Consider the following 22,777-nt stretch of genomic DNA (forward strand, 5'->3'; position numbering starts at 1 on the left):
TCAAAGACGGGACAGAAAAAAGGCACTTTCCCGTATTGTTTCTGAGAACCTGCCGTGCCCACACTTGGAAATTTTGCCTCAATTCTGCAATAAAGGGTGTCACGGGAGACACACGCTCCCCTAGTGAGGCCATATGGGGCTTTTTGCTGATTATTGTTGCCTTTTGATCAAGAAGCCATCTTCGGAAACACGTGAGCACAAGAGGGACCAGACACACCCGCTCCGGGAGGCTCTCTGCAGAGCCCGGATCGGATTCCTCCAGCCCCAGGCCTTCTACGTCTATCGCAAGGAGCCCAATGTATCACTTGTGCATGGTCTGGGGGACCCTTGATAACGGAGGGAGACAGCAGTGCAGGGGGCTCTGGGACCCCCAGTCCTGCTCTACCGTCTACTGTCCGCGTTGGACGGCCAGGCAGGATGGAAGGGTCTCCTGGTAAAGGAGGGGGAGAAGAGGGGGGCGGGCACTCTGAGCCCACGGTTACAGCCGGGTAAACACCTGCGCTGGGTGAGAGGGCTCGGGAGGTCGGAAGCCCGGGGCTCCCGCCTCCTTCAGCAGAAGGCTGGTTTCCCCCCCGCCACGAAGCACGGAGCTCTTCACGTCAATTAGGGGCCGGGGGGCTCTCGTGTCGCGCGGGGTGGCGTTCTGGACAACTCCCGTGTCGGGACCGTGAGGTCCAGGCTACGCCTTGGGGCCGGGAAGGGGCTGGCGGTCGTGGCGACCCCGTGTGTGCAGATCTGGCACCTCCAGGGTGGGTGGGCAGCGAGGGAGTCGCGCCTCCCTATGACGCAGAGTGAGACCCCGTGAAACAGTCCCTCCCGCCTGTTCCTACGACCCCTTGTTTGCGTCCGTTCCTCACGGGGAGGCGGACAGAGCCACGGACGGACCGACGGACGTGCGCAGCCTCGCGGGGCTCCTCGGGGCCGTGCTCTCACGGCCCCTGAAGGACGACAGATGCCGCGCCGCACCCCTTGTGCCGCCTGTTTAACACACACACACACACACGCGCGCGCGCGCACACACACACACATGACCCCACAGTGAACACACGCGCACGCATGTTGACACTCCCACATGCCCTCCCCCACACACATACACACTCACACACTCATACCACACAGTCACGCACACACAGTATCACGCAGCACGCACCCGCCCCTCCCGCGGGTGCACTGCACCCTCCCGGCCCCGCGCACCTCTTTGGAGAGCCGGCTGAAGAGGTCCCCTCCTCGCAGGAAGTCCAGTATCAGGTAGAGCTTCCCCTCCGTCTGAAAGGCTGTGGAAGGAGGGAGGGTCGGCATCCCGGGCCACACACGGAACATGCCGGAGCCTTCCAGAAGCAGGGCTGGGGTCAGGCGGGGATCGGGGCAGAGTCTGGGGGAAGGGCCGCAGGCACGAGTCTGTCTGTGTCCCTCACTTTCAGGAAGAGCCTGGAGGGTCACCTCTCTGGTCTTTTCTCCTCTCCTTCACTCCCTGCTTCCTTTTTGATCCCAGAGGGGCTGGAACCAGCCTGGAGCCAGTGTCTACAGGCCCGGCCCGCTCCCCCGACCCCCACTGCCAATGCTGGGCTCCGGGCTCACGTGGTCGCAGGAGCAAGCCTCCTCCCCTCCCCGGCTGCACCCCGCATAGCTGCAGGTCAGGGAAATCTGTCCTCTGCTCCCTTCCTTCGCAGAGGCGTCGGTGACCTGCCGGCTCGGCCGCTGTGCGTCACGGCGGTGGGGCTCACGTCCGGGGTTTGCTCACCGTGAACTATAATTTCAGGTCTTGCCCACCGGTCAGCCAGCGTGCCTCGCTCCAGAGGGGGCTGGACATGCATGTGGGGGCCAAGGGAAACCAATCACCGCTGACCACTGACGGCCAGTTCAACGTTACTGACGACCTACCACCTGGCATCTGTGTTATGAACACAGGAGGTAAGGCTGTGGGGGTCCCGATATCCCTGAGCACCCGAAGGCCTTTTATTTTCTAGAAGCAAACGCCAGAGGCACTACAAGTGCCAGGGCTGGAGAGACAGACCTCCTCTAACTAAAGACTCGTCCAAACTGTATAAATCGGAGGCTGGGTTGGATCCTCTCTCCTAGGGCTTGACGGGCAGCAGGAGAGCAAATGTCATTTGATCAACCACAGAGGTGACACGGAAGGTGCGATTAAAATCCTGGTAAGATGCCCGGTGCTTCTTCGGAGAAACACCCTGGAAACCAGCTGAAACGGCTGCGTGTCACGGGCAGGGCCAGCCTCCCGCGGGCCCCTGTGGATAGAGGTGGGGCACCTGCCGGCCAGCCCAGGTGACACGGTGGGACAGACCTAGGGGTACCTGCCGGCCCAAGTGACACAGTGGGACAGACCTAGGGGCACCTGCCAGCCCAGGTGCAGGACAGACCCAGGGGCACCCACCCAATGGCCCAGGTGATGTTGCGGGACAGACCTAGGGGCACCTGCCAGCCCAGGTGACGCTGTGGGACAGACCCAGGGGCACCTGCCAGCTGGCCCAGGTGACATGGTGGGACAGACCCAGGGGCACCTGCCGGCCAGCCGGCCCAGGTGACGCTGCGGGACAGACCCAGGGCACCAGCCGGCCCAGGTGACATGGTGGGACAGACCTAGGGGACCTGCCAGCCCAGGTGCGGGACAGACCCAGGGGCACCCACCCAATGGCCCAGGTGATGTTGCGGGACAGACCTAGGGGCACCTGCCAGCCCAGGTGACGCTGTGGGACAGACCCAGGGGCACCTGCCAGCTGGCCCAGGTGACATGGTGGGACAGACCCAGGGGCACCTGCCGGCCAGCTGGCCCAGGTGACGCTGCGGGACAGACCCAGGGGCACCAGCCGGCCCAGGTGACTTGGTGGGACAGACCTAGGGGACCTGCCAGCCCAGGTGCGGGACAGACCCAGGGGCACCCACCTGTCGGCCCAGGTGACACGGTGGGACAGACCCAGGGGCACTCACCTACTGGCCCAGGTGATGCTGTGGGACAGACCCAGGGGCACCTGCCTGCCAGCCCAGGTGACACGGTGGGACAGACCCAGGGCACCCACCTGCCGGCCCAGGTGACACGGTGGGACAGACCCAGGGGCACCTGCCTGCCAGCCCAGGTGACACGGTGGGATAGACCCAGGGGCACCTGCCTGCCAGCCCAGGTGACACGGTAGGACAGACCCAGGGCACCCACCTGCCAGCCCAGGTGACATGGTGGGACAGACCCAGGGGCACCCGCCTGCCAGCTGGCCCAGGTGACACGGTGGGACAGACCCAGGGGCACCTGCCGGCCAGCCGGCCCAGGTGACGCTGCGGGACAGACCCAGGGGCACCAGCCGGCCCAGGTGACATGGTGGGACAGACCTAGGGGTACCTGCCAGCCCAGCTGCGGGACAGACCCAGGGGCACTCACCTACTGGCCCAGGTGATGCTGTGGGACAGACCCAGGGGCACCTGCCTGCCAGCCCAGGTGACACGGTGGGACAGACCCAGGGGCACCTGCCTGCCAGCCAGAGAAGTCTCACTCACCACCGGCTTCCAGCAAGTTCACATCCATATTCACTTGTACTAGCTCTGAAAAGATGGGCCACACACTTTCTACCCAAGACTGAAGTGTTTGCTTAGCAATATCGGAAGTTAACAGCGAGGAGGAGCTAGAAGTCTCTGCCCTCCTCCCATCTTTGGACTCGGCTTGTGCCTTTGCTTCCTTCTGATTTGTGTAAACGTCCCGGACAACGCCCCACACCCAGCGCCTTCGAAACCAACAAGGTAGGGGTTTCGTTTTGTTTTTTTTTCTCCTGCACTTGACGCATATTAGTTATTCGCTAGGGTCGTAAGTGTTAACGCGGTCTGGCATGACTCCAGAGTCACCCGTTCATTCGTCACTTTTCATTTGAAGATTGCACTTACTGCTTCCCGAGGGGAGAAAAGACGGAAAGCAAACTAGGAAGACTCGGCGTGGCAGAGTAGGCACGTGGCCGCAAACATCAAAATTATTCGATTTGTGTCTCATTTCCCTTCCAGAAAATGGAAACGGTAACCTCCTTGAAAGGAAGTTTTGAGGGTCCCATGAGCTACAATCTTTAAGATGCTTGAAACCTAGCCTTCACTTAAAATACAAATACGGTGCCATTAATACTCGCTGTTAATGGCGGAAGGTGATGCCATTCTGGTTAAAGAAATTATTGGGTCATACGGCATTTCATTCTAAAACAACACAAAAATAGATCACAGATTCTCCCCAATCTAGGCTAAGAGACTTTTTTTTTTTACTATATCAGCGATGATAATTTAGCAACAAAGTCGAGCCCCCCCGCCCCCCACTTTTGTCTCCGATTAGAACCGGGCATCCTGCTCCCTCAGAGAGGCAGACCGCGGAAGAGATCACGGGACCACAGAGAGGAGGCAGCCCCATGCCACGCAGGCCCTCGACAGGGTGGGTGGGTGGGGTTTCTCCTTCTGTCCCAGCACGCGGTTTCATTTTCCCTGGATTTGGGAAGGTGGCGTCAGGGCCTCTCAAAAGCAGGTTATGTTTGACTCTATTTACCATAATGAAGCTTCACAATAAAAGGGTGATTCACTTCTGCCAAAATGTCTCTTTCCATCTTCGATCGGACTCGGTCCCGAACTGCAAAACAGAAAAACAAAGGCTTTCAAGAGACAAGAATGGCGTTCTAGAGAGCACGTTACCTAACACGTTAGCTACAAACCATTTCCCGCGATGTTCTGTTACAGTTCTCAGGCATATACAGAAGTCGGAATACTAGGATAATGGTCACCCTCAACTTGTCTACCTACAGCCAACAACTGTCTGCGTTCTGGTACATGTGCTTTCCTCCTCTCTCTCTTCACACATACACACATTTTAGCCCAAACTCCGACAATAAATCGCCGACCCCATGACACTTGACCCCTAGGTGCATGTGCACCAGCACGTCCTAGGAGGAAGGACAGTCTCTTACGTTACCCCCGACACGGCCGTGACCTCTAAGAAGACTAACAATCATGTCCCACTGTCACCTAATATCCAATCCATATTCCACACCCTCCGCAATGTCATTTACAGCTGTTGCTTTTTCCAATCTGGGGTCAAGGTTCACTCATTATATTCGGTTGTTACAAGTCTTTATTCTATTTGCTTCTAGAACAGAACGGTCCCACATTTTTTCCCTCGTGTTCGGTGGACGTTTCGGTGAGGCCAGGCCAGCTTCTCGTAACCTCTTCCACATTCTGGGTGTGTCTGATTGTTGCTTAATTGGTGGTTCTAACTCCTTTATTCCTTGCAAACTGAGGTCGGGTCTGGACGCTTTGTAAGATTGAGGCTGAACGTTGTGGGGGGAGATCTCTGCTGGGTGATGCCACGTGTCTCCGATCACAGCGGATGATGTGTGCGTGCTGTGTTACCCTCACTACGTGATGCTAAACTTGACGATGTGATTAAGGGGGCAAGCCATCGGTGTCCCCGCACGTCCCTTTGTACATAGTCAGTGAGCTGCAGGGTGATACTTGGTGTGGAGGGCTCTGTGGGCTCCCACGACTCCTTCAGCCAAGAGCGTTAGCATTCGTACGTGATTCTTGCTTGCATCATTTAGGGTCACAAAATGGCGATCTTCCCATTCCTGCTGGAACTGGAAATCGAGAAAGACTGCTTCTCTCTGTCCTTGAGGATAATTACACACTAGGGATTCTTAAAAAAATTAGCGCGTTTTAACCAGTTTCAGTATTATTCTTTTCTGGTGCTGACATTGTCCAAAGCGTAGCCATCTGGGAATACAGATGGAATTCGTTTTGAGGCAAAAATAAGCAAGCCAAAAGAGATCACCACTTGAGAATAAGAATAACCCCACGATTCCCACGAGCAAACCGATACACCAAGGGCGGTGACCTTGCACCACCCCCTGTGAGCAGAGGGAGAAAATTTCCTCAAATGTTCCTAAGGGTGAGGAGTACGGGTGTTGCGTTACCGGACCAGGCGTTTAATCCTTCCACAATTTGGCCTAGTGACGTGTCCTGTTAAAGGTTTATTTAAGGAGTACGTCGCCAAGGACGGCCGTAATAAACGACGCCGAACGTGGGCAAGCACTGGCAAGGAGGCTGTAAGGACGTGAACCCTGGGCGGAAGCGGGGGGGGGGGGGTGCTGTACCACGGTGCGGCCTCGGTGCGAAACAAACCGTGCGCTCCTCAAAGAGTTAAACACAGAGCTGCTCCGCGACCCAGCCGTGCCACCCCTAGGTCTACGTCCCACAGAACTGAAGCCAGGAACTCGGGTCCCAGCGCACCCACGTGCGCAGCGGCATGACTCACAGGGGCCAAAAGGTGGAAGCCCAAGGGTCCGCCAACGGACGGGCAGATAAATGCGACGGGGTCTAGCCGCACGGCGCTCTTCCGCCTTAAAAAGTAATAAAATGCCGACACACGCGTTAGCACGGACGAACCCCGAGAACGTTATCCTGAGTGAAACAAGCCAGGCCCCAAAGAACAAATACTCTATGACTCTGTTTCTGCGAGGTCCCTTCAGCAGTCAAATTCCTGGAGACAGAAAGGAGCCGGGTGGCAGCTAGGGGTGGGGGAGGGGGAGGGGGACAGAGTCGCTGTTCGGGATGATGACAAAGTTCTGGTATAGACAGTGGTGACAGTTATGTAACACTGTGAATGGGTTTTTTTTTTTAATGTTTATTTATTTATGAGAGACCGAGAGAGAGTGAGAGCGTGGGGAGGGGCAGAGAGAGAGAGGGAGACACAGAGTCCGAAGCGGGCCCCAGGCTCCGAGCCGTCGGCACAGAGCCCGACGCGGGGCTCGAACCCCCGGAACGGTGAGATCGTGACCTGAGCTGCCCGGGCGCCCCCTGTGAATGGATTTAATGCCACTTGCACATGGTTAAATGGTCAGCATGACGTTATGCCCATCTTATCAGAATTACAGAAACAAGAAGTCCTGTGTCACTGCTGGTCCCAGGACAGCCGCCTGCCCTCTGCTCTAACGCTGGCTTCACTCTCCTCCAGGTACTCGGGCTCTCTGGAGTCCACCTTGGCTTTGGGGCCGCGACTGCGCGCTCCTTGCCCGCCTGCTGGGGAGCAGTGGCTGCTGAACACGCGTCCTGGCTCTGTCACCGGGAGGCGGCGCTGCTCTCCACGCACTCTCCTCGCAGAGACGGTAACAGAACCTGACTCATGGGGTCATCCCGGGGACAAGGATGTAGCACGCGGCTTCCTGGCCACACACACCGAGCTGGGCTCATTTGTGGGGTGGGCTGCACATCCCCGGGGCTTCCTTGGCTACTCCTCCTCCGTTCCACTGCTGCTGTTCCCGTCCCAATGCCAGACCCCGGTGACCAAGGTGGCTGCGGGTGACCCAGAAGGGCCGCGCGTTGAAAGAGAGGGCCGTGGGCAGGGCTGCGGGCCTCCCAGTGGCACCTGCACAGCCCAGCCTTCTCTGTGCCCCCATGGCCCCGAGCCCCCAGCACCAAAGCACCAGACAGGGGCTGGGGTCTGGCTCGTCATCGTCCGCACCCCAGTGATGCACAGCGGGTCCTCTTCTGGCTGTACCAGAGGAGCAGGGCCTCTCTGCTGAGAGGCCCCGGGGAGCGCATCATCCAGCCCTGGGTTTACGGGAGAGCAGGCGAGGCTCGTTGGAGAGAAGTGGTGCCCGGAGCTGGGCCGGTGGGCACAGATTCCAGGAGAGCAGAGAACACAGACCCTCGGGAGGACTAAGGAGAAACTGAGTCGTGAGCCAGAGCCGTGAGTGCAAACTGCCACCCCGGAGACTCGAGCGGAGCACGGCGCCCCGAGTCGAAACAGTCGCTGGGCATTTCTAGTTCATGCGGATTTTTATCGCTGGCTCTGGTTTTGTCTCCGGAGCGGAGAGCCTCAAGTTCAAGATTCCCTCTGGCTCTTTGATGGCGGTCATTGCGTGCAAACCTTTCCAGGAGGTCGTGTTGCCGAATTTAGTCTTGTTTTTCCTGTTTATCATTTGTGAGTCACTGTGTCGTGACCCAGGCTTTGGTCAGTGTAGCTTCTCTTTTCTCCATAAACAGAAAGCGGGCCACGCGCAGCACGTCTGGTGGAGGGGCTGAGGGCAGAGCCTGGGCCCCTCGTCGGGGGAGCAGAACGTGACCCCGGGACGGGACCGGTCCTCCCGGCTCCTTGCCAACGGGACAACTGAGTGGTGGGGGCACAGTCCTCCCACCCGACCTCGAATTTCTCTCCGCCGAGCTCCGTCCTCCCGTCCAGTCCCTGTCCTGTTTGTCGGGCTTCTCTGTGCAGCAAAAAGGAAGGCAGAGCCGTCTCTGCCCCCAGCGAGTTAGAGTCTGGGAGCCGTGCTGTGGGGACGGCAGCGTGGGAGCCCCGGAGGGCCGGCGGGGTCCGGGGGAGCGGGAGGGACACTCCAGGGAGGGTTCCAGATGCTCGATACAAGCCCAGCATCAGCTGCAGGCACGTCGTGAGAATGAGGGTGGGGCCTGGGACTATCCCTTCTGGTGCAGTTAGGAACCTTCCCAAGCAACCCGCTGTGTGGACCCAAGTGCGCCACTGCGGCCCAGGCCCGGGCTGCCTCCTGGAGGCAGGGGACGGGGGCCTGGGAGAGCAGGCCAGCCTTGGTCCCCCAAAATGTGGCCTCTTCTGGGAAAAGTCTCCGTTCCGTCCTCAGTACCCGCAGCCCCCCGCCCCGCGACGAGACCTGGAGAAGCAGAGCAGCCAACAAAAGGGGACACCGTGTCCCCACACCCACCCAGCCACCTCCCTGCAAAGCTCGGTCAAGAGCATCTGAGAATCCGGAAAGTGGGACTGACACGACTATCATCGTGTCAGATGTGCCTGCAGTGAAGGGAGCTGCTGGGCCACACGACGGACGGAGTGCTCGTAACGGCCGTGCTGGTGAAGACAACAGAGAAGATCTTACATGCAAATTTCCAAGGAACTGTTAAGTTACAGCTGGAAAAAAAAAAAAAAATATATATATATATATATACACTTCCTCCCTGCCTTTCACACAAAAATAAATCCCAGATCTATTAAGAAGTGTCTAAGAAAAAGATCAATCCACAGAAATGATGACAAGGAAAAATGTGCGTCCTTGTCCCGGTGGGAATCTGTAACAAAGGCAAATGGAGAAGTGACGCAGGACAACCTGCCATCCCAGACACGGCGAAGTTAAAAGGCCGAGACAACACGTGGAGGTTGCGTGAGGCAGAGAGGGGCCGGGGGCCTCAAGAGACCCAGCACCCCGAGTGAGCGTCACGGCACTCACGTCAGCTGGGGGGGGGACGTGTCCGCAGACGCGTGCTGTGAGAGTGGCCCCCAGGTGTGGACGGGGCCTTGCCAGGTGGCGGGACGCAGGGGACGGCTGTGTTCACGCGGGACACGGCCTTCACGGTGCCGGGGCTGCGTCACCGACAGTTTCCGGGGAGTCGTGTGGCCGAGCTAACAAGACGTGGAGGGGCAGCTGGCACACAGGGCCCCTTGGCCGCGAGCCAAGAGGGAGCCGGGGTCCCGAGCGGCCGGGACGGTCTCCAGCTCTGCGGATTCTGCCGAGCGGGGCTCACCGTCCGCCCTCGCCGACGCCTCCCCCTGCCCAGCTGGCCGCTCGGGCCGGATCCAGGGATGGCGGGAAAGGCCCGGACCGGCGACTCTGCCACTCGGCGGGCGGCCACGGAGTGTCCTTGCACGAGAAAGACACGGGCATAAAGGCAGACGCATCCCCGTCAAGCCAGGGGACGGCGGAGGATGCCCAGGGTTTGATTCCCGAGACCCGGATGCATAACGAAGAGGGATGCTTCCCCCACGCCTGCATTGTGACGCGTCACTGAGTCACAGGACGCGGGACAGATGTGGGAAACGCCAGCAGCCGCCGCGCTGGGCGCCTCTAGGCTGGCGCAAAACCTGGGGTCGGGCCACACTATCTCCCCAGGGTATTTGTTCTCTGGTAGCTGACAGGTGAGGCTGGAACTGAGCGGGGCTACGACGGATGTAAAGGGAAAAAAATGTTCTAAGCTATTGTGAGATTCAACAATACACTGTAGATAGTCGGGGATAAATTGCCATCTTTCTGTGTCCAACCGACCCTGTATTTGTGGCTGTCCTGTCACGAGGTGGATTAGGGTGACGTGCTTTTCACGACTGGCTCTGCTCCCGGGCCGCCAGCTGTGACCTTCACGCGTCCTGCAGCCGTCACGGCCCCTGGCTGCCCCAGCACTGAGATGAAAGTGGAGAAGCGTGTTAATTCACCCTGAAGAGCAGGATCTCCCTCCCAGGAAAACGGGGGAGGAAGCACACTGCGGGGTCGCCCTGGTGGACGCCGCTCACAGCACAAAACGGGAGCTACTTTCTGGAAAGCTGTGCTTTTGGCGGGGGAGGGATCGGGCTGACAGCGTCGGGACGTCCAAACCCCACACCCCTTTAGACAAGCGTAGATGTCTACACCCGCTCCTCGGTGCTCCGGAGGAATCTGAAGTTCAGCACACTCCAACCCGTTAATGTTTTTACTCAACCACTTGGCCCGTTCTGGTTTTAGGAGACAAACGTTGGCTAACGCCCCTCTCAGGCAGGAGCGACAGAAAATCTCAAGACCCACGGTCCTTTGAGCGCGAAACCAGAACGCGGGGCCCGTTTCTGCCGGCCAGCACCCCATCCCTCCTACGAGTCAGCAGAACTCTCTGAGAAACGGCCAGTGTAGTCTGAGACGGCCAGGTGGAAGGGTCCGCCTCGGACTCGAATCCACGCGCCCGTGGGCAGTAAGCTCAGGCTCGGCCGGGCGCAGTGACCACGGCTCACCACTCCCCTCCGCTGCCCGCAGAAGCCTACTGGGTCTGAAATCATACCCCAAGCAGGCTCCTGGACGCGGGCAAAAAATCCGTCCTCACACAAGACCTGTTGGCCTTCGAAGGTCGGATTCATAGCAAAAAAGTGGCCTCGCGTGAGAAGCTGTGTCGGTAAATGTGGCAAAACTTTAGTCCAGAGGAAAAAGGAAGAAAACCACAAATAATAAAAGTTAAAAACGTAACCACCTTAACTGCCATATGTGGCCTAACCCTCCAGGATATGTCTGTTTCTCTACACGGATTATGTATTTGTTTATTATTATTTTTTAAATATAATTTATTGCCAAGTTAGCTAACATACAGCGTATACAGTGTGCTCTTGGTTTTGGGGGTAGATTCCCATGATTCATCGCTCCCAGTGCTCATCCCAGCAAGTGCCCATCACCCACTGTCCCCTCCCCCCCACCCCCCATCCACCTTCAGTTTGTTCTCCGGATTTAAGAGTCTCTGATGGTTTGCCTCCCTCCCCCTCTGTTTGAAACTATTGTTTGTCCTCCGTCCCCTCCCCCATGGTCTTCTATTAAGTTTCTCAAATTCCACATATGAGTGAAAACATGTGGTGTCTGTCTTTCTCTGCCTGCCTTATTTCACTTAGCCTAATACCCTCCAGTTCCATCCACATTGCTGCACATGGCAGGATTTCGTTCTTCCTCATTGCCAACTAGTATTCCATTGGGTATATAAACCACAACTTCTTTATCCATTCGTCAGCTGACGGACACTTAGGCTCTTTCCATCATTTGGCTATTGTTGAAAGCGCTGCTATAAACATAGGGGTACATGTGCCCTTACAAGTCAGCACGCCTGTATCCCTTGGGTAAATTCCTAGTAGTGCAATTGCTGGGTCGTAGGGTGGTTCTATTTTTCATTTTTTGAGGACCCTCCACACTGTTTCCAGACTGGTTACACCAGTGTGCATTCCCACCAGCAGTGCAAGAGGGTTCCGTTTCTCCACATCCTCGCCAGCATCTAGAGTCTCCTGATTTGTTCGTTTTAGTCACTCTGACTGGTGTGAGGTGATATCTCGTCGTGGCTTTGATTTGTATTTCCCTGATGATGAGTGATGTTGAGCAGTTTTTCATGCCTCGGCTGGCCATCTGGATGTCTTCTTTGGAGAAGTGTCTATTCATGTCTTCTGCCCGTTTCTTCACTGGATCATTTGTTTTACGGGTGTTGAGTTTGGTAAGTTCTTTACAGATTTTGGATGCTAGCCCTTTATTATACCAGATTATTTACAGAGAGTGACATGGTTACATAACTAATTTCTTGGCCAGAGAATCTTTCTGTGGATGAATCTCCAGCCTGTTTCTCTCCCGCGTACACACGGCACAAGCATTAAAGACGACAAGGGGAGACAAGAATCCATTTCCCACTTTCTACATATCTACAATGCAAGAAACACATTGTGGTAGAAACAAACGGATAAAGGACCCCACGGGGTTTTCATCTGTAGGCAGGCACTGTAGACCAAGAAGCCGGGTGCCCGTTGCTGACGGGTGATATTTACCTGAGGTCCAAGGCACCTCCAGGAGGCTGGAGAAAGACAGGGAGACTTCCTTCTGTCCCTGACCATGTACTGGGAAAATAACCCCGAATAGTGAATGCCCGAAGGACAATTAGTGGGATGGGCTGGGTCCCCAGCGCCCGTTATCACGGGACGGGCACAGGCTCGTGACTCCACAGCGTCCAACTCGGGGGACGGCGGGAAGTGGCTTCGCTACTCTGTGCCTCAGTGTCCTCACCTGTACGACAAGGACAATAACACCAGGAGGGGCACTTGGAACACGTGCTCGAGATTTGCTTTATTCTCCCCCCCGACCCAGAATTTGCAAGCATCCAGATGTGAACCAAATGACTGTGATGAATTTGCCTGGAAATAAAATCTGTGCAAACTAAGGCGTTCACTGAAGCTCGGTTTCTGAGCAAATCGGTGTTTTCAGTTTTTTAAAATTTTATTTATTTCCGAGAGAGAACGCAAGTGCGGGAGGGGCGGAGAGAGAGGGAGACAGAGGATCCAAAGCGGGTTCCGTGTCAACAGCAGTGAACCCGACGCGGGGCTTGAACTCATGATCCGTGAGATCGTGACCCGAGCCGAAATCAAGAGTCAGACGTTTAATCGACTGAACCACCCAGGCGCCCCAACAAGTCAGCGTTTTTAAATCAAACACAACAGTGCTGAAGAGGGCATTCTGAGGTTTGAGGCCCCCCCGGGCTGAGTCGGGCTGGGCGCTGGTTCAAACACCGAAATCAGTACGAATGGAAGCCGTGCGTTTCTATCCCGGACACCACACACTCCGTGCTCCCTGAGCACCTAAGTGATGTGATCAGGGCTCTACCTCTTAAAGGAAAGGCAGAGGATTAGCAGAAATGGCCTGGCCGGGCCATCCGACAAGCTCAGAAGGCCGCCAGGCCCACGTCCTCTGACCCCACGGCCGGCGGCCACGGGCCCCCACCCACTGCTGCCAACGGACACGTGTGAAGTAACCGTGACTGCCCAGGACTTACGCAACTTGCCGAACAAAGAGATTTTGCCGGAATGATATATTCTTTTCCCCTTAGCATCGCTAGGACAGAGTAAGGACTCATTTCCTTCAGAGCAGGGAACGTGTACGACCCTTGGGCTTAGAAAGCGGGCTTCCAGGGAAGACGGTTGAAAAATTAATTCGGCATGAAAACACAGGGGAAGTCCTATCGGCAACCTGTCGTGGCAAAGACACCTTTCAGCCAAGCAGCGTCTGCACGTCGTGGAGGGCGGCCCGGAGAAAGGGGAGCGCCACACGGGGGGCCCGGCCGCGCTGCGTCTGGGCCTCTCCGCGGGGACCCGTCCTTCCGGGCAGTGAACGTGGCGGCGGCTGCAGGACGGCGGAATCCTTTCCAAGCAGAGGGCAACTAGCGTCCAGCCTTCCTCCTCGCTCCCCCCTGCCCAGTGAGACCCACCCAACCCTGGACGGGACAGTCCTAACCTGTCTCCAGTTCTCGCGGAGGAAAGGGCCCCAGCTGGCGCGGAGCCTGCGGGTTTCACGCTCACGTCCCCAGCGCTACGAGGCAGGGGCTCTTACCGACATCGCCCCGCTTTAAGTAAGACAACGGGAGGCCGGGAGAGGCTCCCCCAGGCGACACGGCCGACGGCGGTGGAGCAGGACGAGCCCCAGGGCCCAGGTTTGTGCTCCCCACCACACTGTATCCGGGGCCTCTCACCTGGGGGTGACGAATTCTCGTGTTCACACCCACCCAGACCCAGCAACTCAGAGCCCCGGGGGTGGCCCCAGGCAGCAGCCTCTTGGGAAAGTCCCGCAGGCGAGTGCAGCCTGTAGCCACGCTGGGGAAGCCCTGTTACTAAGGTGGGGGACCGTCCCCGCGGGCAGACTCACTTAGCTAGGGCATGGAGACCAGGCCGCCTTCATTCCTGGTGTCAGGCTTGGGACCGTGCCTACAGCCGTCTGAGCCCCACTCCCAAGGCGTCAGCCTTTGGGTTTACGATGTGTGGAAGACCGTCTATGACACTGTTACCGTAAGAACTCAATGAATAATTGAGTGATGAGCACAGAGTTACGAAAGAAGCCCGACATTTGCAAAGGGTCCTGGAGCAACCAGGAGGCCAGCGGCCCCACCCCGCGCCCTGCACCCCGCACCCTCCGTCCCGCATCCTGCACCCCGTGCCCTGCACCCTGCACCCCACGCCCGTGAGGCGGGGGGAATGTGCCGGGAAGACCAGACGGGGCCGGGGTGGGGGTGCTGCCAGCCCCCACAGCCTCAGCTACGGAGCAGCTGACATTTCCCTACAAGCAATGTGTCACCTCGTTAAAGAAAGGGGTGCGGGCGCCCCACAACTCCTCAGTTATTTAAAGATTAACTAGAGCTGTCAGAGACTATTATCCTTACGTCAGGTGGTTTGGAATTCTGCCCACACCGGTTCTCTCCTGTGCACACGTGACAGTCATCCATGGCTCGCGGAAGCAACCTGCAGCTTTGCAAAGACTTCTGCACATCCTCCGCCCCCTTTTCACGTTTCCCTTCTCCAAATGGTTTCACCGTTCAAACTCCTTGCATTGTCTGCACCTTCTTCGGGTGTCGTAGGCGAGCGGGAGCGTCACTGTCACAGTGCATTCCTGGCCCCTCTGGCACATTCCGCAGACTTACTAATCAGCCTGCAAACTGGTGCCGACACCAAGGTGGAGAGTGTCTGAAGAACACGTTAGCTGATGGAGATATCCACGCATGCCACAATACTGTGATGTGCGGACACGCTTTGTATCCCGCCTAGTCCTTGTAACACCGTGTCCGGGGCGCTTTCTCAAGGACACTGGGTTGGATTATCAACAAAACAAGTGTGGAGACGTGCATCCACGGAGGGTGGAATCATTGAGCCAGGGTGCTTGGCCTGAGCACGGAGGTCAGGGTTAATGCTGGCAGAATGCAGGCTCAGCGGCGGGGTAAACAGAGAACAGATTCCAGTTCCTTGACTTGACTTTGCTTTTCCCGAGCAGGTGCACAGCGTGGATTCCCTGATCGCGGTTCCAATGTCACTCCTACTATTTCTCCTTCTCCTTTTAGGGCAGGAGATGGAGAGGTTGTATTTGAGGGGAAGAAGGGACAGTTATGACTTAAGGGAAAAGGGACCGTAAGGTCACTGCCGGGGAGGTTGACGCGGAATCTGCCGACGGAGAGAAGGCCGGGGCGTGATCGTGGGAACGACGTGGCTCCCTCGTCAGGCTGCAGATTCGGCCCACGTGGTGCTGGAGAGTCAGTCTCAGTGCTTTGAGGGTTTTAGCAAATGGCCCTGTTGTTCAGCAATTCATTTTTCAGATGACAGCTTTACTGAGCTATAATTCGTATACCGTTCAATTCACTTATTGAAAGTGTGCAAGTCAACCATTTCTGGAACATTCAGAGTTATGCAACCGTCACCGGTCAATCTGAAAACTTCTCCACCAGCCCGAAACAAACCCACACCCTTGACAATCACTCCCTTTCTCCCCTCGGCCCCCGGCAGCTCCTGGTGGACTTTCTGTCTCTGCGGATTTGCCTGCTGGGGACTTTCGGACACGCAGAATCGCACAATACAGGGAGCTTTGCGAATGGCTTCTCTCACTTGGCGTAATGTTTTCAAGCGTCGTCCACACTGGGGCGGAGGGCGGGCTTCCTTCATCTCTATCGCTGAGTAAATCCCACTATGTGGATATATCACACTTGTGTGTGCATTAGTTGATGGACATTTTGGGCTTTCCCCCAAATGTTATTGGCTCTTGTGAATCGGCTAATCACATGCAGGTGTTTGTATGCACACACATCTTTCGTTTCTCTTGGTTACAGCACAGGAGTGGGGCGGTCGGGTCACAGGTGACTGCGTCCAACCTTCTGAGCAGGTGCCAGAGGGACTCTTTATTCCGCAGACATCCATTTTTCAGGTGATCCTGAACCAACAAATGTCTAATTGACTTTGCTACGTCTATGGAACTACTGTTGAGTGAAGAGATTACTTTATTAAAAGTTGGGGACAAGGAGCCAAAGCCCGCTCTGTTTCCTGTACATTTTCCCGCGGTTCGTCTTTGCTTCCTACGTACCTTTTGAAGAACCATCCTTTAAAATTACATTATTATGAGCATCTTGGGATATTTGGCCAGGTTCCATCGACAGTTTTAGAAATATTATTACAGCTACCAGAAAAAACGTTCACTATAAAGAGCACGGCTTAAATTATGGGGTTACTAGAAATGCTGAATGAAACTCGCGAGCGTCTGTAATAAGGCAGGATGCCGCGATCAGAGAATGCAAACAAGAGTTTCTGAGACAACTTGTTTAGGAAGTCAAATTCCAGGCCCTGAGAGACTGAGATTCAGTAGGGGGGTGCGGCCTGGGAGTCTGTTTCTAACAACGTCCCCTCCCAAACACGCACAGGTGACCCCGAGGCAGGCTCCAGCCTGACCAAAGTGGGTGTCCCTGCCCTGGGATGACCAGGTTGCCTGGGTCTGGTCACCTGCTGCCCAGTAACCCCACCCATCCTTTTGGACGTGAGTCTCACTTAGCCTCTCCGACCTTGAACGACCTCTTTTGGAAAAACACCTGTTCTCTTTTGAACGCCTGAGACGTGCACGTCCGTATTTATTTGGTTTACGCATTTCCTGTCCTACAAGGTTGGTTGTCTTACCTTGTTCACCAGGCAACAGGAAGCAACGTGTGTGCAGAGAATGACACATTCCTTGTGTTGCCCCCTGAATGTACCCCTGAGGACGTTGTCCCAAGACCTGAAGATTCAAAACCTGCTTTGACATTCTCGAGTCTCACGGAGCCCAAAGGCCTGGGAGCTCCCTGCCTTTGACAGATATCACCCCAACCCTGAGAGAGCCCCCCACCTTGACGGTTTCCCAGTAAGCTGGACCAGCTACCCCCCATCTGGTCCTCACCCAATACACGGGCCAGCCCACAGAATTATTCAAACAGGCCCCGCCCATTCTCCACAGAGACAGGGGCCATCTTGCCTCCTCAAGCCTCTCCTTGGTGGCCCTGCTCCTGAGTACCGGACCATGTGGCCCAGCTGTCCTTGGTGGCCCTGCTCCTAAGTACTGGCCTGTGCAGACCAGCCTGTCCTTGGTGGCCCTGCTCCCGAGTACCGACCCATGTGGCCCTGCTGTCCCTGGTGGCCCTGCTCCCGAGTACCGGCCCGTGTGGCCCAGCCTGTCCTTGGTGGCCCTGCTCCTAAGTACTGGCCCATGCGGCCGAGCCTGTCCTTGGTGGCCCTGCTCCCGAGTACCGGCCTGTGTAGACCAGCCTGTCCTTGGTGGCCCTACTCCTGAGTACTGACCCATGTGGCCCTGCTGTCCTTGGTGGCCCTGCTCCCGAGTACCAGCCCAGCCTGTCCTTGGTGGCCCTGCTCCTGAGTACTGGCCCATGCGGCCCAGCCTGTCCTTGGTGGCCCTGCTCCTGAGTACTGACCCGTGTGGCCCTGCTGTCCTTGGTGGCCCTGCTCCCGAGTACTGGCCCTGCTGTCCTTGGTGGCCCTGCTCCCGAGTACCAGCCCAGCCTGTTCTTGGTGGCCCTGCTCCCGAGTACCGGCCCGTGCGGCCCAGCCTGTCCTTGGTGGCCCTGCTCCCGAGTACCGGCCCGTGCGGCCCAGCCTGGCATTCACACCCTCCTCTCCAGGGTGTGAGGACTGTATATGACCAATAACTCTGTGCCGCACCTGCCCAGGGCCTGGTGTGGGTGGCCGGCCGTCTTCCACTGTTCAGGGGACGGGCCCCTCCCTCACCGACAGGGTCACTGGAAGGGATCGGAGCGGGAGCAGGTGCTAGTTCGTATGTGTTGTGGGCTAGGCGACTGGGAGCCAGCGATGGGGGTCTCAGATGCAGTTTTGTTCTGACCTTACGTTTAGTGCTTTCACTTCCCTGAGGGCAGGGGCACAGAGCTCCACAGTCAGGTGTTGGACTCTAACTGCCAGCCACCGGGACACAACACGGCCACGAGTCACGTGTTGCTGAAAGTGAGCAAGCCAGTGGGACTGGAGACTCAAGCTGAGTCACGGTCCACAGGCAGCCACGCCACCTGCCTCTGCTTTCCTCCTCGATGTTCTTTTTCCCAAATGGCACGCCGCGGCAGAACATATGTGGGAGAACGGTATTTACGCAATATGGCTCTTCTCCCTGAAAATCGTGGAAGTTTTGCAGGGAGATGTTAAATATCCAGGGGAATGTTTCTACTGTTTACCATCGGTTGGAGAGTAACGTGTCTGACACACTCCTTTAGAGACAGCTTCAGAAACCACGCACCAGCAAACAGAACGCGTATTCACGCAAATGGCAGGCAGCGTACAAACCGCGGCTGCACGTCCCAAACACAGCGGCCCCTTTGTGAAGTCCTCACCTTTCAAAGTAGCTTTCTTGAGGACTTTCATCGCGTACAGCTGTCCCGTGTCAGACCCCTTGGTCTTCCTCACCAGGAACACCTGATAAAGAGAACACACAGCACCCGAACTTGGTAAGACTTGAAACTCATTTTCCTTATTTGCGTTGACAAGGGGGTCTACAAGGGAGTCTGGGGCGGGGTGGGGGGGGGGAATCCAGTAAAATAAATACGCCATCGGAAAATTTTACACTTAAAACGTTCTCCAACATCGAAGCGGGATGAATTTCATCTAATTGACTGCCTCTGCAATGCACAGCGTTACACGTTTGAAGAATCATTGGTTTTTGGTATCGCTAACTTTCTCTTAAACATCTTGTATCAGGAAAAAAAAGATGAATTGTTTACAAAACCAAACAGTATTCGTGGGGTGCCTGGGTGGCTCAGTCGGTTGAGCATCCAACTCCGTTCAGTTCAGGTCATGATCTCATAGTTTGTGGGTTTGAGCCCCACGTCGGGCTCTGGGCTCGGAGCCTGGAGCTGCTTTGGATTCTGTGTCTCCCTCTCTCTCTGCCCCTCCCCCACTCACTCTCCCCCCCCCAATAAATAAGTAAACTTTAAAAAAAAAAAACAGAAAAATAATATTCAGAAATTTTAAGGAAGATCATTTGCTTTATTCTAAATATCCTTTTGTAAATCCCCACTGAGAAGGCCACCCTGACTGGCCAATCACACGGTTCAGTCTGATTCTGAAGATAAACTGGGTTCTCTCATTTTGAGCTTTCTTCACCCAAATTTTAGCTTTGAGCAGCTTAAATTTATACAGAGAGTTAGCCTCTAAACGGCTCTTAGTACACTGTGTGCATCCTTAATGATTCCGAAACACATTTTGAGGTGCAACATGAAGGAAAACCAGAAAAAGGAAGGACAATCTTTGGGGGGGCTCGGTGAGCTCAGGGTCATGGTCGTGATCGCTGAACACAATTAGCAAAATACACACACACACCTCCCTGGGGCATCAACGGTATTTCCCGATAGACACAAAAGTCCGCTGGCATGATCAAGACGGCCATGCCGAGGACACCTGCCATCCAGCGGACAGGCCATCGCAAGGGTGATGGTGACTCACCCCCTCCCCAAAACGCCTCCCCGAAGGAGCCTCCTAAAGCCGGAAGGACCTGCCGGAGGGGCGGGGGAGGCGAGCTCCAGGAGCCCAGCCCACGAGGCACGGTGTTTGGCGGGGGGAGGGTGGCTGCAGCGTCACCTGCCGGGGACAGAAGCCAGCACGAGGGGTTTGCACACACAGCCTTGCCCTCAGGGGGGACAGTGACGAGAAGGGAAGTGACTGAGGGCAGGAGCTTGGGAACAGAGGGTCCTTTTCCTCCCAGGACACCGCTCAGTCTACATTCTTGGGCCTGGAAGACAAAGTCCCCGCACGCGGGTGTGGGTTGATGGGGTCATCGCCTCCCTCCCTAGTTCACAGAGTGTCCTCGAGGCGATTCGGCTGCCTCCTGCCCCGTTCCCTCCTGACCGCTGCCACACCCAGGTCACAGCACCCTCCCCAGACCGGGATGGATCAGGGTCAATGAAAACAGACCCCCTCCTCCGCCCAGACAAGAATGAGGGCAACGGGCTGGCCCCACCGGACGCTGCCCCCGGAGTGAGGACAGTTAGAAGCGGGTGCCCTTTTCCTTTCGGATTTGGACTATTCTGTCACCTTTGGCGGACACGGGATGTGTCTACATGTACACGTGTCCCACATGGTGGTACTGGTTGTCTGGGTGAACCAGCCTGTGGCCCAGACCTCGGGGGAGAGTGTCTGAGTCTCCCTCAGCAGGTACGGCTACGCAAATCACCTCCTACAGTCCCTGCAGATGAGGGCTCTGCTGGGGACGAGCCTCCCGGCAGGCAGGTAGAAAATCAACAGCAGTGGTCAGAAGGGTGGGGTGTGTGGAGGGAAACTTCACTGTCTGACATCCTGAGCCCTCTGACTGCAGTCTCTGCTCACGCAGGAGGTCCCCCCACGTCTCCAAACCCAGTACCCCCGCTGGTGTGGCCATGTGGGTGGAGGGGAGCCCCCAGGATTCAGGGGACGGGCACAACCCAGTGATCAGGTGGGAGAGGCTGGGGGCCCTCCGGAGGGGCTTGAGCGTCAGTGCCCGGAACACACAGGAGAACGCGCACCCCAGAAGGCGCGGGGACGGGGGGCAGGCGTGGGTGGCAGGGAGGGGCTGCTAGCTAGACAGCTGAGACTCAAGCAAAGAGGGAGCAAGACCCTCTGGGGCCAGAGCACCGCAGAGCAGGAGCCAAACGCTCGGGCTGCAGCCCCCTGCCACGGCACCGGGGACCACGGGGCCACGCGGCGAGCCCGCCAGGGTCACGGAGTCACTGAGCAGAGGCTCGGCCGTGGCTCCTCGAACCTCCGTGCGTTCCTAAAGTCAGACAACCAGTAACAGCAGTGAAACCCCTCTTTCACGGCTATGCAACGTCCGGAAATGATCTTTTCCGCCTGTTTTCATTCCTTCCTCTGCCTCCTCCCTGCAATATCAGGCAGGTGTGTGCAAGGCACGTGTGAACGTATGGGAGAGCACGCGTGTGGACTCACGGGCAGGGGACCCCCCGCCACTGAAGGCTTCACTGCGGACCAAGTGCACGTCGGCTGCCACAATTACGGTGAGCTCCCGTGATGCCAAGTTCTGCATAAACAGGTGCTCATGAACCTCCTTCTCTACTGTATCTCAGGCTTTAAAGGAAGAGATGATAACAGTGATGGCTTCTCTGTCATGAAAAGAGTCGTAGTCTTAGGGGCCCCCGGGCGGCTCGGTCGGTGGAGCGTCCGACTCCGGCTCAGGTCACGATCTCGCGGTCCGTGGGTTCGAGCCCCGCGTCGGGCTCTGCGCTGATGGCTCGGAGCCTGGAGCCCGCTTCCGATTCTGTGTCTCCCTCTCTCTCGGCCCCTCCCCCACTCTCTCTCTCTCTCTCTCTCCCTCTCTCTCTCTCAAAAATAAAGAAAATTTTTTAAAAAAGCGTTGCATTTTTATTTTCGAAAGTAACTGGAAGAGATTCCGCTCTCTCAGCGCTTGTCCAGCCCCCACTCTGCGCCAGGCCCTGGGGTCACTGCGAGAACAGCATCAGGAGGGACCCTGGGGGCAAGCGGGGCACCTAACAGGAGATAAACGTGACCTCGAGAGAACAGACGGGCTCACGAGCCCAGGCTGCCTCTCCCGACCGCCAGCCGGACACACGGCATTTAGGACGCAGTGAAGTAGGTCCTCGAGAACTCGGGCTGTTTCAGCAAGTGCGGCTGCCGACTTTCATCTCTAATCCCGCTGGCTGTAACGTGTTCCCTCACTGCATTCTTGGAACTACCTTCTTCAGCGGCTTGGCACGTGACACGCAAAGACATTGGGGGGGGGGACACACAGGTGCTGGGCCATCCTAAATCGCCCCAGATCTGCAGGTGCTGCCGTCATCAGCAAAAGCCCTCCCCGATTCTCTCGGCAAACTTTTCAGCTCTCTCTCAGAGCTGCAACATCGCAAGGGGCCCGCAAAGTCCTCCAGCCGGGCGGTGGCCGGGCCCTCTCAGGGGACGGCAGGGTGACAACGTCTTCAGAAGGAAGAGCTTACGTGCTCCCAGTTTAGTGAAAGGAAAACAGGAGCCTGCTTTTGCTTGGTTTGATCGCTTCTCCGAACGTGGGGATGGTAATCCTTTCCCTGAGTATTGTAAAGAAAAGCGTGTTTCCACACGGACCCCTGGTGTTTATCCACACAAGGGACCCCAAGGAACAGGCGAGGGGATGGGGCGGAGGGGGAGGCGTCGCTTGCTGACTCTCGGGCGGCTCCAGGGCCTCCCCTTCCTCCAGACTTGCCAGGAACACCTGGTCTGCGCCTTGCACTTGAACACCTGGACTCATGGCCGTGTCTTCCAGCTGTTCGCTGCTTTCCTGTCCCGATGCTGAAATCACCTTGCCTGAGGACAAAGCTGTTTCTCCCGTCCAAGCACCAGTGTTTCCCAGCTCTCTGGATACCCCCAAATCACGATGTCTCGACACGTCACCAGTGACCAGAGATGGTCTCCATTATTCCCAGCAAGTTGCTTCGGCAAACTGCTTCCTACGCTTTGCAGGACTGACCCGGACACGGGAGCACA

At 56.8% G+C, this 22,777-nt stretch overlaps 1 protein-coding gene across 5 annotated transcripts in view; it reads right to left on the reverse strand.

The window, feature by feature from the left end:
• Positions 1–22,777, reverse strand: part of RPS6KA2 (ribosomal protein S6 kinase A2) — a 354,059-nt gene that overhangs the window by 68,139 nt on the left and 263,143 nt on the right. For all 5 annotated transcript variants that reach the window (XM_045058346.1, XM_045058347.1, XM_045058349.1 and 2 more), the window contains 3 exons: positions 18,649–18,730; positions 4,523–4,603; positions 1,195–1,274 (listed from right to left, as the gene is read on the reverse strand). In XM_045058346.1, the coding sequence (XP_044914281.1) occupies positions 1,195–1,274; positions 4,523–4,603; positions 18,649–18,730 (243 nt within the window). The remainder of the gene's footprint in view (positions 1–1,194; positions 1,275–4,522; positions 4,604–18,648; positions 18,731–22,777) is intronic.

The sequence above is a fragment of the Felis catus genome, chromosome B2 (assembly GCF_018350175.1).
Source record: "Felis catus isolate Fca126 chromosome B2, F.catus_Fca126_mat1.0, whole genome shotgun sequence".
NCBI classification, from domain to species: domain Eukaryota; kingdom Metazoa; phylum Chordata; class Mammalia; order Carnivora; family Felidae; genus Felis; species Felis catus.